Source organism: Passer montanus, unplaced genomic scaffold, assembly GCF_014805655.1.
Source record: "Passer montanus isolate IOZ18808 unplaced genomic scaffold, ASM1480565v1 scaffold3, whole genome shotgun sequence".
Classification (NCBI taxonomy): domain Eukaryota; kingdom Metazoa; phylum Chordata; class Aves; order Passeriformes; family Passeridae; genus Passer; species Passer montanus.
Window position 1 is genome coordinate 21,650,008 of NW_024367707.1, and position 14,701 is coordinate 21,664,708.

At 38.6% G+C, this 14,701-nt stretch overlaps 1 protein-coding gene across 7 annotated transcripts in view; it reads left to right on the forward strand.

Annotated features, from left to right (window-relative positions):
- INPP4A (inositol polyphosphate-4-phosphatase type I A) overlaps window positions 1–14,701 on the forward strand; it is an 83,490-nt gene that overhangs the window by 45,936 nt on the left and 22,853 nt on the right. For 2 of the 7 annotated variants that reach the window (XM_039714074.1, XM_039714076.1), the window contains exons 13-20: window positions 475–605; window positions 968–1,072; window positions 1,875–1,983; window positions 3,594–3,611; window positions 6,192–6,375; window positions 7,869–8,087; window positions 9,207–9,345; window positions 12,201–12,233. In XM_039714074.1, the coding sequence (XP_039570008.1) occupies window positions 475–605; window positions 968–1,072; window positions 1,875–1,983; window positions 3,594–3,611; window positions 6,192–6,375; window positions 7,869–8,087; window positions 9,207–9,345; window positions 12,201–12,233 (938 nt within the window). Of the gene's footprint in view, window positions 1–474; window positions 606–967; window positions 1,073–1,874; window positions 1,984–3,593; window positions 3,612–6,191; window positions 6,376–7,868; window positions 8,088–9,206; window positions 9,478–12,200; window positions 12,234–14,701 lie in introns of all 7 variants that reach the window. The other 5 variants (XM_039714072.1, XM_039714075.1, XM_039714073.1 and 2 more) reach the window with 5 other exon arrangements.

A 14,701-nucleotide genomic window follows, 5' to 3' on the forward strand; every position in this document is an offset into this window, starting at 1 on the left:
ATACATCTTGTACCTAACATCAGATAGGTGCTAATAGCCCACCTAACCTCTGTCACAGTTCTTAATTAAAGAGCCACCACAGTTCAGTAAAGTGTCCTTAAAAGGTCCTGACTGTCCCAAGTCACCTGACACAATGACAGTTCCCATCATTTACCAATCCTTATATAGTTGGAGAGCTCCTGCAGAAAGGTGGGAAAAGCTCTGCTTGTGACCAGCACCTGAGGGGTGTACATGGAGGGAGTACAGTGTGTTCTGCCTGTGAGGAAGCAATTTACCTTGGAGTAGTGCTGTGCTCTGAGATGTGCTTGGGATGTGTGTTTGGAAGCTTTTCCAGTCTGGTGAGTAGCTCAGACACAGTAAATTGAGAGTGTGTCAGCTGAGGATGGTACTCTGTTGATACAATGTGAAACTCAGTCTAGTGGACTATGGACATAAACACCTCTCTTTCCCTCCCTCCCCATTTTTTCCCCCCAGGGTTTGTGAACTAGAAGAACTGGGAGAACTGTCTCCTTGTTGGGAAAGCCTTCGTCGACAAATAGTTACACAGTACCAAACAATTATTTTAACTTACCAGGAAAATCTGACTGACCTGCACCAGTATAAAGGTGATTTTTTTTTCTGATAAAAATGTGATGCTTCTCTACCAGGATGGTTAGTGCTTCTCTGAAATTGGGAACCCAGAATGTTTTATGATGAGTAAACAATGCTATTATATTTTTTGTCTTGATTAATAATTGTTGTGTGTTTGCTAATTACCTGGGAATATTTGTCTGTTCTGTTCATTCTCTTACTCTGCAAATAGAAGACAAGTGTGAACAGTAACAGAAAGATTTTGGTTTGTTTTTTCTTTTTAATTTTCTCTGCTTTATTTTCAGCATATAGCAAATTATGAATAAAGCTTCTCAAATGTTTTAGCATACGCACAAGGAGAAAGGTTTTATGCTTATTTTTGTCTTGCATTTCTCAGGTCCTTCATTTAAAGCCAGTAGCTTGAAAGCTGATAAAAAACTGGAGTTTGTTCCTACAAATTTACATATACAGAGGATGAGAGTCCAGGATGATGGAGGATCAGGTATTAGTTTCTCTTTCTTCACTGATCTTGTTACTTTTCTCTCCACCTTTTTTTTTTATTTCCTTCGTCAACCATACAGCCAAGTTTCTACAAACTACTGTAGCAATGCTACTTGGCATTTTTGTAGCGCCTTCTATTCTCAGATTCCAAATCTCTTTACAAAAGAAGAGATGGAAGTATAATTATTGCTGTTCTACAGGTGGCGAAACTAGATTCTGGGTTCTGGAGTTAACTGAACTCTAGGTGGCACAAGTTAGCCTTTGTACTAGGGTTGGGTTAAGCTGCTGCGTCCCTTCCAGACATTCTGAATTACAGTAGAATAAAAAAGGTTCTGACTGTTGTTTCTTGTTAAGCTTGTGTACTTTTTCTCCAGAATCAACATGTATGGTTATGCAAAATCACATTTTTTCACATCAAGCTTGTTTCATCATAAATAAACAGGGCTTTCTCTTCTTTTAACAGTAATTCCCTGTGACCATGGACACACACTTGTCACACGTGTCCATGTGAGGGATTCCAGTAATAGCAGGCTTTGTATATGTACCAGTGTTCAATACTTCTTTTTCACTGTCAATCTTCTAGATTAAGAAACAAAAGACCTGCATTAATGTATGGGTCTTTCACCTGAAAAAGTGTTTGATGGATTTCCAGGCCCTCTAGAACAACTCAGTTTTCCATGTCTTTCAAAGCATGGCAAATTTTCCCAGAAATTAATTTCAGAAAAGTTTTTGAATTTACACAATTGTTTGTTGATGTTAAAAATGACAGGTTTTCATTTGTAAGTCCTTTTTGTCCATTCCAGATCAGAACTACGACATAGTCACCATAGGAGCACCAGCAGCTCATTGTCAAGGCTTTAAATCGGGTGGTTTGCGGAAAAAGCTGCATAAATTTGAAGAGGCAAAGAAACAGTAAGTATAAATGCTATTGTGTCAGCTATTATTGTGCCTTTTCCTCCTGATCCATGCTCAGTTATTTGGAAAATCATTCCATTCTGTTTTTATTTGGTTCAATAGTACTACTATACAGTATTTTGCATTGAAGATTTTTCTGTGCATTTTTTTTTCCAAAGAAGGAGAGGAAAAACTGTTATATTACTGTATTTATTTGTTTACTGACAAGCTCTTTCTAAGAGTCTTTTTATAAAAAACTTTAATTTTTCTGAATATTTGTTGATTCATTTTAATTTAGCTATTTTAGGTGTTGGGTTTGGGTTCTGCCCAGTTGTGGGTCAGAACATTTGCTGAACATCCTCAGCTGCACTACATCATGCTTCAACCCATTATTTTCAGAAGACTTTCACCCCTCTCATAGCTACCGGGTCCTGTTGCTGAGCTCTCCTTAGTAGGAACCTGCTGCACCTGATTGGTAAATTCCTTGTGGACAAAACAGGTTTAGTTCTGAAGCTATTGCTGGAGGCCTTCCCGCATTGCCTAAGGTTTATGCACAGATTGGGCTTCTGAATTTGGCCTCTGCCCTACAAGTGGGATGCTTGACCCCCATGGTCCTGTCTGCAGGGACTGCTGAGTGTGGAAGTGTGGATGTATGAGCTGTAGGAAGAAGCTGGGAAGGGCACAAATGCTAACATGGCACCCACTCCAGCTCCCAGAGAAGGGAGAATGCTGCAGGGTCTGCACTGCTTCTGCTGCTGTATGGAGCATTTAAGACACAAGAGCAGCAGGACAAGGAGTCATTATAGTCAGAGAAAAGGAGACCTTGATAATGCCCTTCCAAAGAAAGGATTAGTAGGATTTGGAGCTGATAGGACGAGGGAATGACGTGGGAACCAACTGCAGAATTAATTTTGGCTGTAGAGAAATGAATAGCAGCATCTTGTGAATGTCAGTCAGATATGTACTGATAAAAAGATCAGTGCAAAAACACCTAGTGTAATTATTCAGGCTGACAGAGTGCACTAGGATAGGACTAGAGGAAGCTGTAAACTTGGGAACACTGGTATGCCAGGCTCACCTTTTCTGTTCTTTTGATGCCACTTTTGCTCTTTGAAATAACCTCCTTCTGTCAGCGTAGCCACTGAAGTGGTTCTTGCTCCTGCAATAGCTAATTTCCCATGTGGAAAATCTTTTTCCACTCACCCAATAATTAAGTTGATTGGAGAGTTTAATTTCTCTCCAGTACTTTTCCTCTAAGCTTTTCAGAACTGCTCCTTTTAGGTCCATGAAAACTGCAGGTTCAACATTTGAAGAACAACTTTCATTTTATATACATCTATGTTATCAAAAAAGCCAGTATAGTAGAACTGAGATCCATCTCCTCAGTTTCATTGTTACATTCAGTTCCTTCTTCTTTCATTGGCATAACTGTGCTTGGTGCATTCACAGCATTTCCCCAGATCAACTCATGGTCGTCTGGTAATCTGTGTTTTTTTGCTTACAACTTCACATACCCATCTTATTGAAAAATTGACTCAAGTTATTTCTCCAATCATACTTTGTTTTGTTTCTGCTTTTGGTATTTGCTAACAATCTGCTAATTTTATTTTGGTTTTTTGTTTTTGTAGCAGTTATGAGGAGTGTTGGTGAGTTTTCTGTTTCTGAGAGTTCTATAGAGGGTTTCTGTTCTCTGGGTTGTTTTTTTTTCCTTTTGTTTGACAAAGATCTGGTGTGTTTTAAAGTGTGCAGGGCTTTTTAATGTCATGCATCATGGCATCCCTAATTGTGCTCTAAGTAATTGTAGCTGCTTTGTAGAACATGATGTGTGAATGAACTTAATTTCATCTGCAATGTTTGTTTGCAATGAACAGCTAGCTTCCTGGCTGCCTCTGATCATAAGAAGTTAAACTGAAAATCAGAACACAAGGATTTTATTTATTTTCCTTTGTTATTTCCAGTGAAAACTATCTGGAATGAGAAACTTTTCTGCCAGTGATGGAAGATAATTAAGATAATTTTATGCATTTCAAAACCTTGATAGTGACAGATTTGGCATGGTGTACATTTTTGTAATCCATGTCTTTATTTAAACATTTTCACATAACATTTTTTCTTATTTTGTGGTGTTCAGTGCTATCAAAAACAGACATTACTGAGTGGTTCAAAAATGCAGAAGTTCTGCTCTAAATTACTCTCATTACGGTTGAACCTCTAATTCACTGAGAATTTAAGTCTGTGTTACAGTTTGCTGGTATAATACAATGAGAGCTGTTCATTTGAAAAAGCCATTGCAGGTTGGAAAGTAAGTATATGTGAACTTTACACCATAATTTTTTTCCCCAATCATCCTAGCAAATGTTTATGATGAAAATGTAATAATTCTAAATCCAATCTCAATATGCTGCATGGCCTTTTCTGCCAACTATGTCTTTATGCATGTTAACCCACACTGTCGTGGAAAGAAATTGCTCAGAGGAATTGTCACTAAGATCACCAGTCACTAGAAAGCACAAATCAAGTACAGGGAAAGCCCTAAAAGCTGAGATTAATTTGCTGTATGGGATAGCAGTACTGGGGAGTGGTTGTTCTCTGCCCCTCAGGCGGGTGAGCAGAGCACAAACAAGGAAACTGTTCCAAGAATCACTGCTGAGTTACATCCTTTGATAACAAATCCCTCACCTTACTTTTATAATGGAGCTCAGGCAGACACTGGTATAAGGCTTCTCCCGTGCCTTAATATCCTTTAAGGGATAAGAATTGAAGTCGTGGCATGATTTTGAAGTGTGCCCACGCAACCCTCGTATCCTACCTCACAGATATGCTGCAGAAATACTGGTATAAGGCTTCTCCCGTGCCTTAATATCCTTTAAGGGATAAGAATTGAAGTTGTGGCATGATTTTGAAGTGTGCCCCACGCAACCCTCGTGTCCTACCTCACAGATATGCTGCAGAAAAGAGCAGCATTGCTCTAAGGGTAGCAGAGGAGTTCACACTCCTTGGAGGTCACAACTGTTCCTGAAAAGAAACTCCTCTCCATGTAACCTCTCAGTGTGGCTGTCTCCATTTAACAGTGCTGAGATGAGTGCAAACAGTAGGTTCTTCTGTGCTGTCACTACGCTGAAGCCATTCATGACTGAAAAAAATAAAATTAAGACAATACACAATAGGTGTCCTCTGATGCTTGATGCCATGTCGAGAATGGATATTGCACTTGGCACAGCTGGAGATGATGTAAGGGCCTGGTATTTGGGTACCTTTCCTACTGGGAAGGAAGAACCCAGCATTTTGCTTGACAAAGGGAGTAGTGGCCAGTTGGTTCCAAATGATTGACTAAGAGCACAACTTCAGTTTTGAGTAATTTTCTAAGTTAAAAGGCAGCTTTTGTGAATGACTCTTTCAGGTGGGATCAAATTACCCTTTGGAAATGCTATTCTTTCTCCAGCAGTTGTAGACCATCTGTCTTGGATTGGATGAGCAACTTCTCTAGACATCTAAACTTAAAAGGGCATAATCTGCTCTCTGTTGTCAAATAAGCAGTCTTAGTATAGCAGCATTATCCCCATATAAAGATATAGTTGTCCCTAGTTTAGTATATTGTGTGTAAGAGAAACTACCAAAGGACAGTATCCTTGGATTACCCTGAAGATGCATGTTGACTTTTTACATATCATAAAATTGCTTTTGCTGGTGTAACTTGATTCTAGTCTGCAGTAGGGAAAATTATATACTAGCAGAAGGACTTTTTTGTTAATACAACAGTGTTTGCATTATGGATCTGGGTGGCATTTCTGTGTTAGAAGGAACAGTTTTTCTTTTCATGATGTTAATAGATATGTGATAAAACATGTTTAAGCAAGGCCTCAGTGAAGTATCTGTGTTGCAAGGAGAGGGAGAATGGAGCAAGATGTCTCTGCAAAAAGTGGTTCTGTATTTGATGGCAAAATCTGTCACACACATTCTCTTCAGCAAAACTGTCCCTCTGGTGTACAAACTCAGCCCACAGCCCCTTGGTATTAGGGATTAGTAAATCTGCATCTGAATGCCTTTAGTAAAGGCAGAGAAGTCTCTAGGATCATGTTCCTGCTGTGCAATTGCCCACTGGACTTTCACTGTTGATCATTAGTTTAGGTACATTTTTGTTGTCTGCCATTAATTCCCCAGCATGCCACTGTAATGTGTGTACCTCTAGATCAATTTCCCCCCTAAAATCAATCTTTCTTTTTCAGCACTTCAACAGGCTCCCAGTCTATAATATACATCCCACAGGACATTGTTAGAGCAAAGGAAATTATTGCACAAATCAACACCCTGAAAACGCAAGTCAGTTACTATGCAGAAAGACTCTCAAGAGCTGCCAAGGACAGATCAGCTAATGGCCTTGAAAGAACACTTGCCATCCTAGCAGATAAGGTAGGAGAATAATTCATTTCCCTGCTGAAGCACAGTGTATTGTCTGTTCTTTCTGTACCTTTAGTAGGTTTTCTTGAAACGTCTGTTTTACCTTTTTCAGTAGTGTGTTGCAACATGCACAGACCTAAACAAAAATTACACCAGCCTTTAAAAGTTCCTGGTTTTATTTATGTTGTCTCCTACTTTTGATGCTCTTGCCTTCACCTCCTCTTGAAAGTGCAATGTCCTGGGATTCCCTCTATTCATTCATCACATTGCAGTAATGTGCATTCTTCAATTTCTTTTATATCCTTTTCTGCATAACCACCTGGGGTTTTTTAATGTTCTGAGTCATCTGTCAAACAGCAGAAACTGTGTGAAAGTTAATGAAACAATTCTGTATTTTTCCACTGGTGAAATAAGGAATAATGGTGACACAGCCTATGCTTGGATTATAGTGAACCAGTTATTCCTGATGTGTGCTAACAAAAAACAGACTGGACCCACAGCTGAACACAATCTTACAGGGAGAAAAAAACCAAATACAGTTTTACTGACCGCTTCTGAAGCAGAGGTGAAGCAGATCTGAAGTTTCTAAACAGTAGTAGTGGTCTATCAGCTTGCCATAAATTGTCCCAGTGGAAGGGATGCACATACAACTTTGTGTAATAGGACCTCACGTACATGTATTATTTATTATAATACTCATTCTAAATGAGTACAATGTATAACTGATCTGTGGGATTTTCTAGAACTGGATTTTGTGTATATATATATATAACATATTAATGTCTTGTTTGTTGTTTTTTTAGTAGACACACAGGCCACATAATTTTCATATTCATATGGCTTACAGAAATCCTTTAATGCAACATGGCTAAATAAGACAGGGGAAAATTGCATTGATTAGTGGGTTATACTTTCAGCCCTCCTCTTAAGTCTTGTTATAATTTTGGAAAGGATGATTGGGGTGAAACCTGATCCTTCTGGTGTGGCAACTGTTCAGTGGGGTACAAAAATCATTTAATACAGATTATAGTGAGTTGGAAGGGACTAATCAGGATCATCCTGGTCCTGCACTCCCAGACTCACACCCTGTGCCTGAGAGCATTTTCCAAACACTTCTTGAGCTCTGTCAGGCTTGGTGCTGTGACCACTTCCCTGGGGAGCCTGTTCCAGTGCTCAAACACTGCACATGTGTCTGCACATTGTTCTAAGCTTTCATCAAATGGAGAATGAAGTGCAAATAAAGATGAATTGCACATTTCTCAGTGAAATTTTCAACAATTACAAATCTAATGTAGTAGTACAGATTTTGGAAAACTATGTGATTTGGGATCCTATACTATTTTTTAATGTCATTCTGTAAAGGTATTCTAAAGGCACCTTCAAGCAATAGTTTCTTTTACAAAATATTGCTTCTTTTTTTTTTTTTTCTTTCTTGAAAAAAATCCAGTATAAATTGTTTATGGAATAATGAAAAGTTTTCAAAATGTGGGTTTATTGCTTTTTAGACCCGGCAACTTGTCACAGTTTGTGACTGCAAGCTGTTGGCAAATTCAATACATGGACTGAATGCTGCAAGGCCAGACTATATAGCTTCAAAAGCATCTCCAACCTCTGGAGAAGGGGAACAAGTGATGCTAAGGAATGATCAAGATACCCTTGTGGCCAGATGGACAGGGAGAAACAGCCGATCTTCTCTGCAGGTGGACTGGCATGAAGAGGAATGGGTAAGGTTGCACAGTGGAGTGATGAATCCTTTGTTCTTTTTAGTTTCTTTTTTTATAAGCTCTGTAGCTGCTCACCAGATATGCATAGGATGAGTATGTAGGAGATATTGGTCAGCTAGCAAAGATGTTGTCTCTATCCTGCAGGCAGTTACTTCTTGGGATGGGAATATAAGCAGTCTTTAATAAATATTTCTGGGTCTCCTAAACACTGGAAACTGTTAGAGGAAGTGCATAGCATTTTTAAGGTGAGGCACAAGGGAAAGTAAATAGCTTTAAAAGTAAAAAACTAACCACACTACAATAAGCTTTTGCACTTTCCCAAATAAAGTGTATTTTGTGGGTGCTAGCTATGCAATTTAGCCTTCCTCTTACAGAAATACTCCTGTAAACATTTAGAACTTGCAGTCAATCACTGTTTTGATTATGAACAGCATTTTAAAACTGTTTGCACAAAGTTTTAAAATTATTTTCCCTACCACTGCCAATCAAAATGACAGTTGGACTCTGTAAATTCTGTCATTGTGTTAAATAAACAGAAGTTAACTAAATCTCACAAATAGTCAAGATTAATTAAAGCAATTATTAATATTGGGAAATACCAACTTTTAAAAGAGATTGAATTCATTTTGGAAATGGATCCTTGCTAGTTGTAATTTTTTTGTTATTATTAACAGTCAAAGTCACAGTAATAATACAAATAAAGCTAATTCGGTATTTAGACATTACTACAATACAGTAATTTTATCTGTTGTTCACTGAGTTACAGAGAGAAAAGGATGTGTGATTGTATACAATTATTATGTCAAACATGAATTTCAAGAGTAAACAATAGTACCAGCTAGAAATTGGAATAATAGGGCAGGAAGAAGAACTTAAAATTGTTTGGCAAGCTTACACAGAAAATTAACTTAGCAATTTACTGCACAAGTCATGTCAGTAGATATTGTTGACATCCTGGTATATGTTATTTATGTACCCATAATTTGTGTATGCACACAGGCAGCCACAATAGCCCAGAGGAAAGTTTGCTAGAACCACAGGGGGAAATATATCGCCAAGGGATTTATTACCCCATGTCTCTTTTGGTTTTAAACAGAGAAAGAAATGTTTTCTTTTCAGGAGAAAGTTTGGTTGAATGTTGACAAAAGTCTGGAGTGTATCATCCAGCGAGTGGACAAACTTCTCCAGAAGGAGCGCCTGCAAAGTGACAGCTGTGAGGACGTTTTCCAGTGTGACGTCAGCAGTACCAGTAAGAAAGGTAATCGGGACAGTCGTGCCTACTGGATAAATCCAGAAGATTTAAATGAGACCTCATCATCCTCACCATCTTCATCATCCTCACCACCATCTTCATCCACACCATCCTGTGCATGCCATTCTCTCAAGACAAGTGCGTATGCCAGACACTGCTTCTCGCTGCTGCTCTCTTCCTGTGTGCTGGCATCATTCCTAAGCCTCCCCTTCAGCCCTGCATGTGCTTTTAGCTCAGTGGTGGTGGTAAGCAGTGATGTCAGGCAGAAAGAGATGTTACTGGGAGCTGCTAAGCCCATTACTTAGTTTGAAATCCTGGTCCCACTAAAATAATTTCCAAATCCATTGATGGCAGTGGCACTTGGTTTTCACTCTGTGTGTTTTAAGCTGGTGAAACAGTTGTATGGGTTATCACATGACAGACACCACCTCTGCTAGCTTTCCTGTTGGCTTCAGCTTCTTTTCAGCAATCAAAGCTTATTACAGGTAAATAAAACATGAGAGAAGTGCAGGCACTACTGAAAAACTGATAGTCCCAGCTGGACTGCTAAAGCATAGGAGAGGACCCCAAGCAGTCCCATTAGATTGAGCTCAATGTAGATGAACCTAACAGAGTTCAAAGCAAATTTTAACCCAAATTGTGGTGCTGAGGCACTCAGTTATTAGACTTCTTGTAGCTGGAATGTAGGAATTGGCAGTGCAAGTTCTTAAATCCATTCAAAATTTAAGCTCAAGTGGGTACTGTATTGAACCCAGCGTAAAGTTGTGAGCCTGTGAATGAAATAAATCCATATCAGTTTAGGCTGATAGTTTGGCAGTTGTGCATTACATTTCAGAATTATTTAATTTACTTAAGTACTTGACTTATTCTGACATTCTTTGCGTGTGGTCACTCTGATTTGGCCACTTAATAACGCAGGTGGGCAAAGTGAAGCTCTAAAAAGCCTGATCTGTGTTCTCATTTCCTGTGTCCTGTTCTGTCTTCTCGTTTGATGGCCCTTGTCCTTATGTGTGTCTGTGACTACATGTCCATCACATTTTTAGTGTTGCCATGGAAGGCAGTGCCTTAAGAAAAAAAAGGCAAAAAGGAAGTGAAAATAAATGTTAATATATTTTTTGTGTAGCTTTGCATGTTACCTTATAGTTTATTTAGTATTTTAGACAACCATGTTTTTCTAGATTAGACTGATATTTTTGTGTATTATTAAAAAATAGGAGAGTAGGTTTTTGTTTCAGTAATCTTTGACTAAATTCCTTCTACTGGTTTAATGCCTATAAATGTTTTTGTTTGCTAGCTAGTTTACATGGAGTTTTATATGTATTTACATGTAAGTTTAATCAGTAATCTTCAATGCACATTCACATAAATGATTAAAAGTTGTGGATTTTTAATATTAAAAATTCACAGGAAAAATCTGTGTTGAGTGTTGTCAGAAGCTTTTCCCAAGACAATTCGATGCTGAAAAGACCTTGGAATGATATTTTCCTATCATTTTCAGTGGTTCTTTTAAATCTACTCTGGATCATGGCACTTATGCCACATAAAAGTGGAATTGGTTGTGTGACCTTACCAAAGATGTTTTTAGTGCAAAGAATTTCTGTAACTTTTCCCTGCTGTCCCTCCAAAATAGGGGGAAAAAATTCCTTCTTTTTATCTGACAGAACCTGGGGCAGAATTAAAGGACAAGGAAGGTCCTTTCTCTAAATTCAGAATCACAACATTATTGGCTTTGTGTATTGAAAGATTTAAAGTTTTTGAGTAATTCTGAGTTTTGAATAAATGAGCAGAGAGCAGATAGAAATCATTTTGAAAGCAATGTAAAACCAAGCTAAGCAAGATAGTTCCAGAACTGGTAAGAGAGGGACAGTAAAATTTATTGAAGGATCTCTCTAGAAATGAATGTTTGTGAAAGAAAATACTGCCTGAAATAGTAGAAGGGAAACTTAAAAAAGATATTTTCAAATGTACTTAGGTTATTGGCTTAGATATTCATTACTAAAATCACATGGGGACATACAGTATGATGGATTTTAATTTACTGAGAGGTTTTTCTGATTATCTAGCTGAGATGATTGTCCTGATGCATACTATTGAATTCTATATTTTCTGTTGTTATGTTCAGATTTATAATTCATTGACTAGTGAATCTAGATATAAACAACAGAAGCTTAAATCCTGTTAGCTTAGTAAACTACTTTTCATTAATGCAGGACTTGCTATAACAGGGCTTATGTTATTTTTTTACTGTTAGAATTTACTGTTAGAATGTTTTCATCTGATACCTTGATCCTCCCACTGAAGTGAGTATGGAATACTCACAGACTTCTCTGGTGAGGTTTCAGCCCTTAATATACATTCTAATGTTTCTGTTAATTATCTCAGAAATTGTGTAATGGAATTTTGACTAAGATAGCAAAGAACAGGTTTCTTATTATTCTTACATTGTGGGTGCCTTAGTGTCGTTTTCTGTTAAATGCATTGAACTTACTGCTGGTCTTTTGCTCTTCTGTTTAGCAGCCTTACTGCCAGCTTAATCTATAATTGCAGTAAAGCAGTGGTTCTCAAATTGTGCCCTGTGGATCACTGCGGATTGACAGTGCACTGTAATCCACAGGGATCCTCTCAGCTGGCAGGTACTGCCTTTCCTCCAAATCCCCATCCAGGTGTTCTTCTGATCAGAACAATGGAGTGGAGGAGACAGTCCATGCCCTTGATGCCTGAGGGCAGCAGAGTATTCTGCTTAGCTCCTCTTCACTCAGTGAAAATGTTTGAGAACCCTGGCATTGAGCATTTGAGTTGCTTGTATTTAGAGTGTGTTGCTGCTCCTTAATCATGCATGTTGCCCCTCCATTTCTGTGCAGATTGCAGCCCTACTCCGGAAGAATCTGCTCCAGGTATGTGCATTCATGGCTTCTGCTTCTTCTGAGAACTGCAGGGATTTGTTCATACTTGACTGAACAAGTGCCTTGCTTTAAGATGGACCATTTTGAAATGGCAATGCTTTATAACACCACGTGAGTTATCTAAGCTGTTGAGAAGTTATTTCCTAAGAGTGCAGAGGGTATCTGGTCCTTTTGCTTGTACAGATATGGGAGAACGCTTGTTCAGGGCCTCTGATTTCTCCAGTTGTGTTTCAGCAAACTGATGTAGGTGACAATGGTTTGAGGCCTGTTCCAAACATCACTGAAGTCTGTGGGAGTCTAACATTTCAGACATGCCCTTTCACATGGGCTGTTGAGCTCGTCTTTCTGAATGAGAAGTCAAACAGAACATGGAGAAGTCAACAAGGCTGATGGAAAATCTCTGTCATGGGTGCACATCAATGCAGGACGACCCCCAGCCGGGGAACAATGTGCAATGACTCCAGTGGTTTCAGAAGGCTGAACAATTGCTTTATTAAGCTATGCTACATTATATTGCATACTGTACTATACTGTACTAAACTATACTATATTATACTCTACTCAAGAAAAACCCGTGACCCTTTCCAGACAGTCACACAGCTTTGACCTACCTGGTCAATCAATCCAAACACGCATCACCAGAGTCCAATTAACAAATCCCTCTTTGGTAAACAATCTCCATAACACATTCCACATGTGCCAAAGAACAGATGCAGTAAGTGAAAATAAGAATTGTTTTTCTTCTTCTCTGAGCTTTCTCACTACCTTTCCCAGGAAAAATCCTGGGGAAGTTGTGCCTACTGCTCTTTGTGAAGAGAGCTGTGGCTACAGGTGCACACCAAGGAATATTGGGGATTGTAAGTCTCATGTTTCAGGGTACAGAATTTTGGAGTCTCATCCCAGTCACTACCTTTCCCAGGAAAAATCCTGGGGAAGTTGTGGCTGCTGCTCTTGTGAAGAGAGCTGTGGCCACTGGTGCACACCAAGAAGTATTGGGGATTGTAAGTCTCATTTTCAGGATACAGAATTTTGGAGTCTCATCCCAATGTTAACCTTCTTTCTTCTGTCCTTGTCCCTCTATACTTAATGTGAAAAGACTAAAATATCTTTTCAAGATATTGGAGGACAGCTGTTTTAATAATATTTTTATTGCTCTGGAGAAGAGAGACCTTTAGGACGAAAAAAACAAGAACTTTTCCCACCTGATGTTACATCCTACAAGCTTTATGTATTTGGTTCTCTTAATAAGACATTAATTTTTCATTAAATAATCAGTAGTATATAGTCGGCAAAAGTTCACTGTGTGAACTCCTTGGCCTTCCCAACACCCCTACCTTGTTCTAACCTAATTTGAGACTAGGAGTGCATTTTGTTTTATTCCTGTTTACTGTTAATAACAACTGCCATTGACTAAAAAAAAATGAACACAGGTGACACTTCTGTGAAGTAAGTAGAAAAAATTATTTAGAACTTTGCAGCCTGACAAGGGTTTGTTTTTTGACGGCCAGAATTTTAAACAAGAGAATACACAGCACAGAGTATTTTTGCTCACTACCCTAGTTGAGTCCCTGCCTTCTATGTGAATGTCGGAAGAAAAATCCCATCTAATAATTGCGTTATCTTCACCAGTGTACTTTGTGATTACCAAAGATAAACATATCTTTTAAATGTAGTGCTGTCAGACACACTGACAATTTTAAATCTTTGCTGAGTTAGTAGCTATATACATGTATGTCCATACAGTCAGTGAGATGATGATGTGCTGGAAGATATTTTCAGTTCTTGCTATTCTCATTTGTTTATAGCAAAGCTCTTAAATGCAGTAAGAGACACAGTTTCATGTGTATTTTCCTTTCTAAGTGTTCACAAGGCCATGTTATGGCATCTAATTTTGAGATAAAATATTTAATAGCATTTAAAAGACAGGCTGTGATTCCTTGCCTGTTCTTTTGATGTTTTGTGCTTTATTTAAGGCAATGAAACAGAGTCAAACAACTTCCCCCATTGTGTAGTTTGTTAGGTTATGTATTTACCACTTAGAGCAAAAGCCAAAAGGATAGTTCTGTTAATCTTGCCAGATATGTTTCTGTTAGCAGACTTCCAGAGTTCCCCTCTTTGGCTGGTTATCAAAGGAACATTTATTATTACTGACTCTTAGTTCTGCTTCTGAGTCAAAATCCCAAACAATTTCCTTCTAGGGGCATGTCTCATTCATGCAGGTTCTGGTCTGTACGTTGCCTTATTCCTACAGCCAGCTGGGTTGGGAGTTGTGTGTGTGCTGTTTGTGAGCTCTGGTGCTTTTAAAAAATAAAACATACTGTCCTGCCCTTTAAAAAGAGAAGGACTTTGACAACTCAATTTCTCTTCTGTACTTCCTGTGCAGGACCTTGAACAGAATCCGCTGGGTCATATCTTGTGTATTTCAGTGGAAGAAAAGCTCCAAAGCTTCCAACAATCTG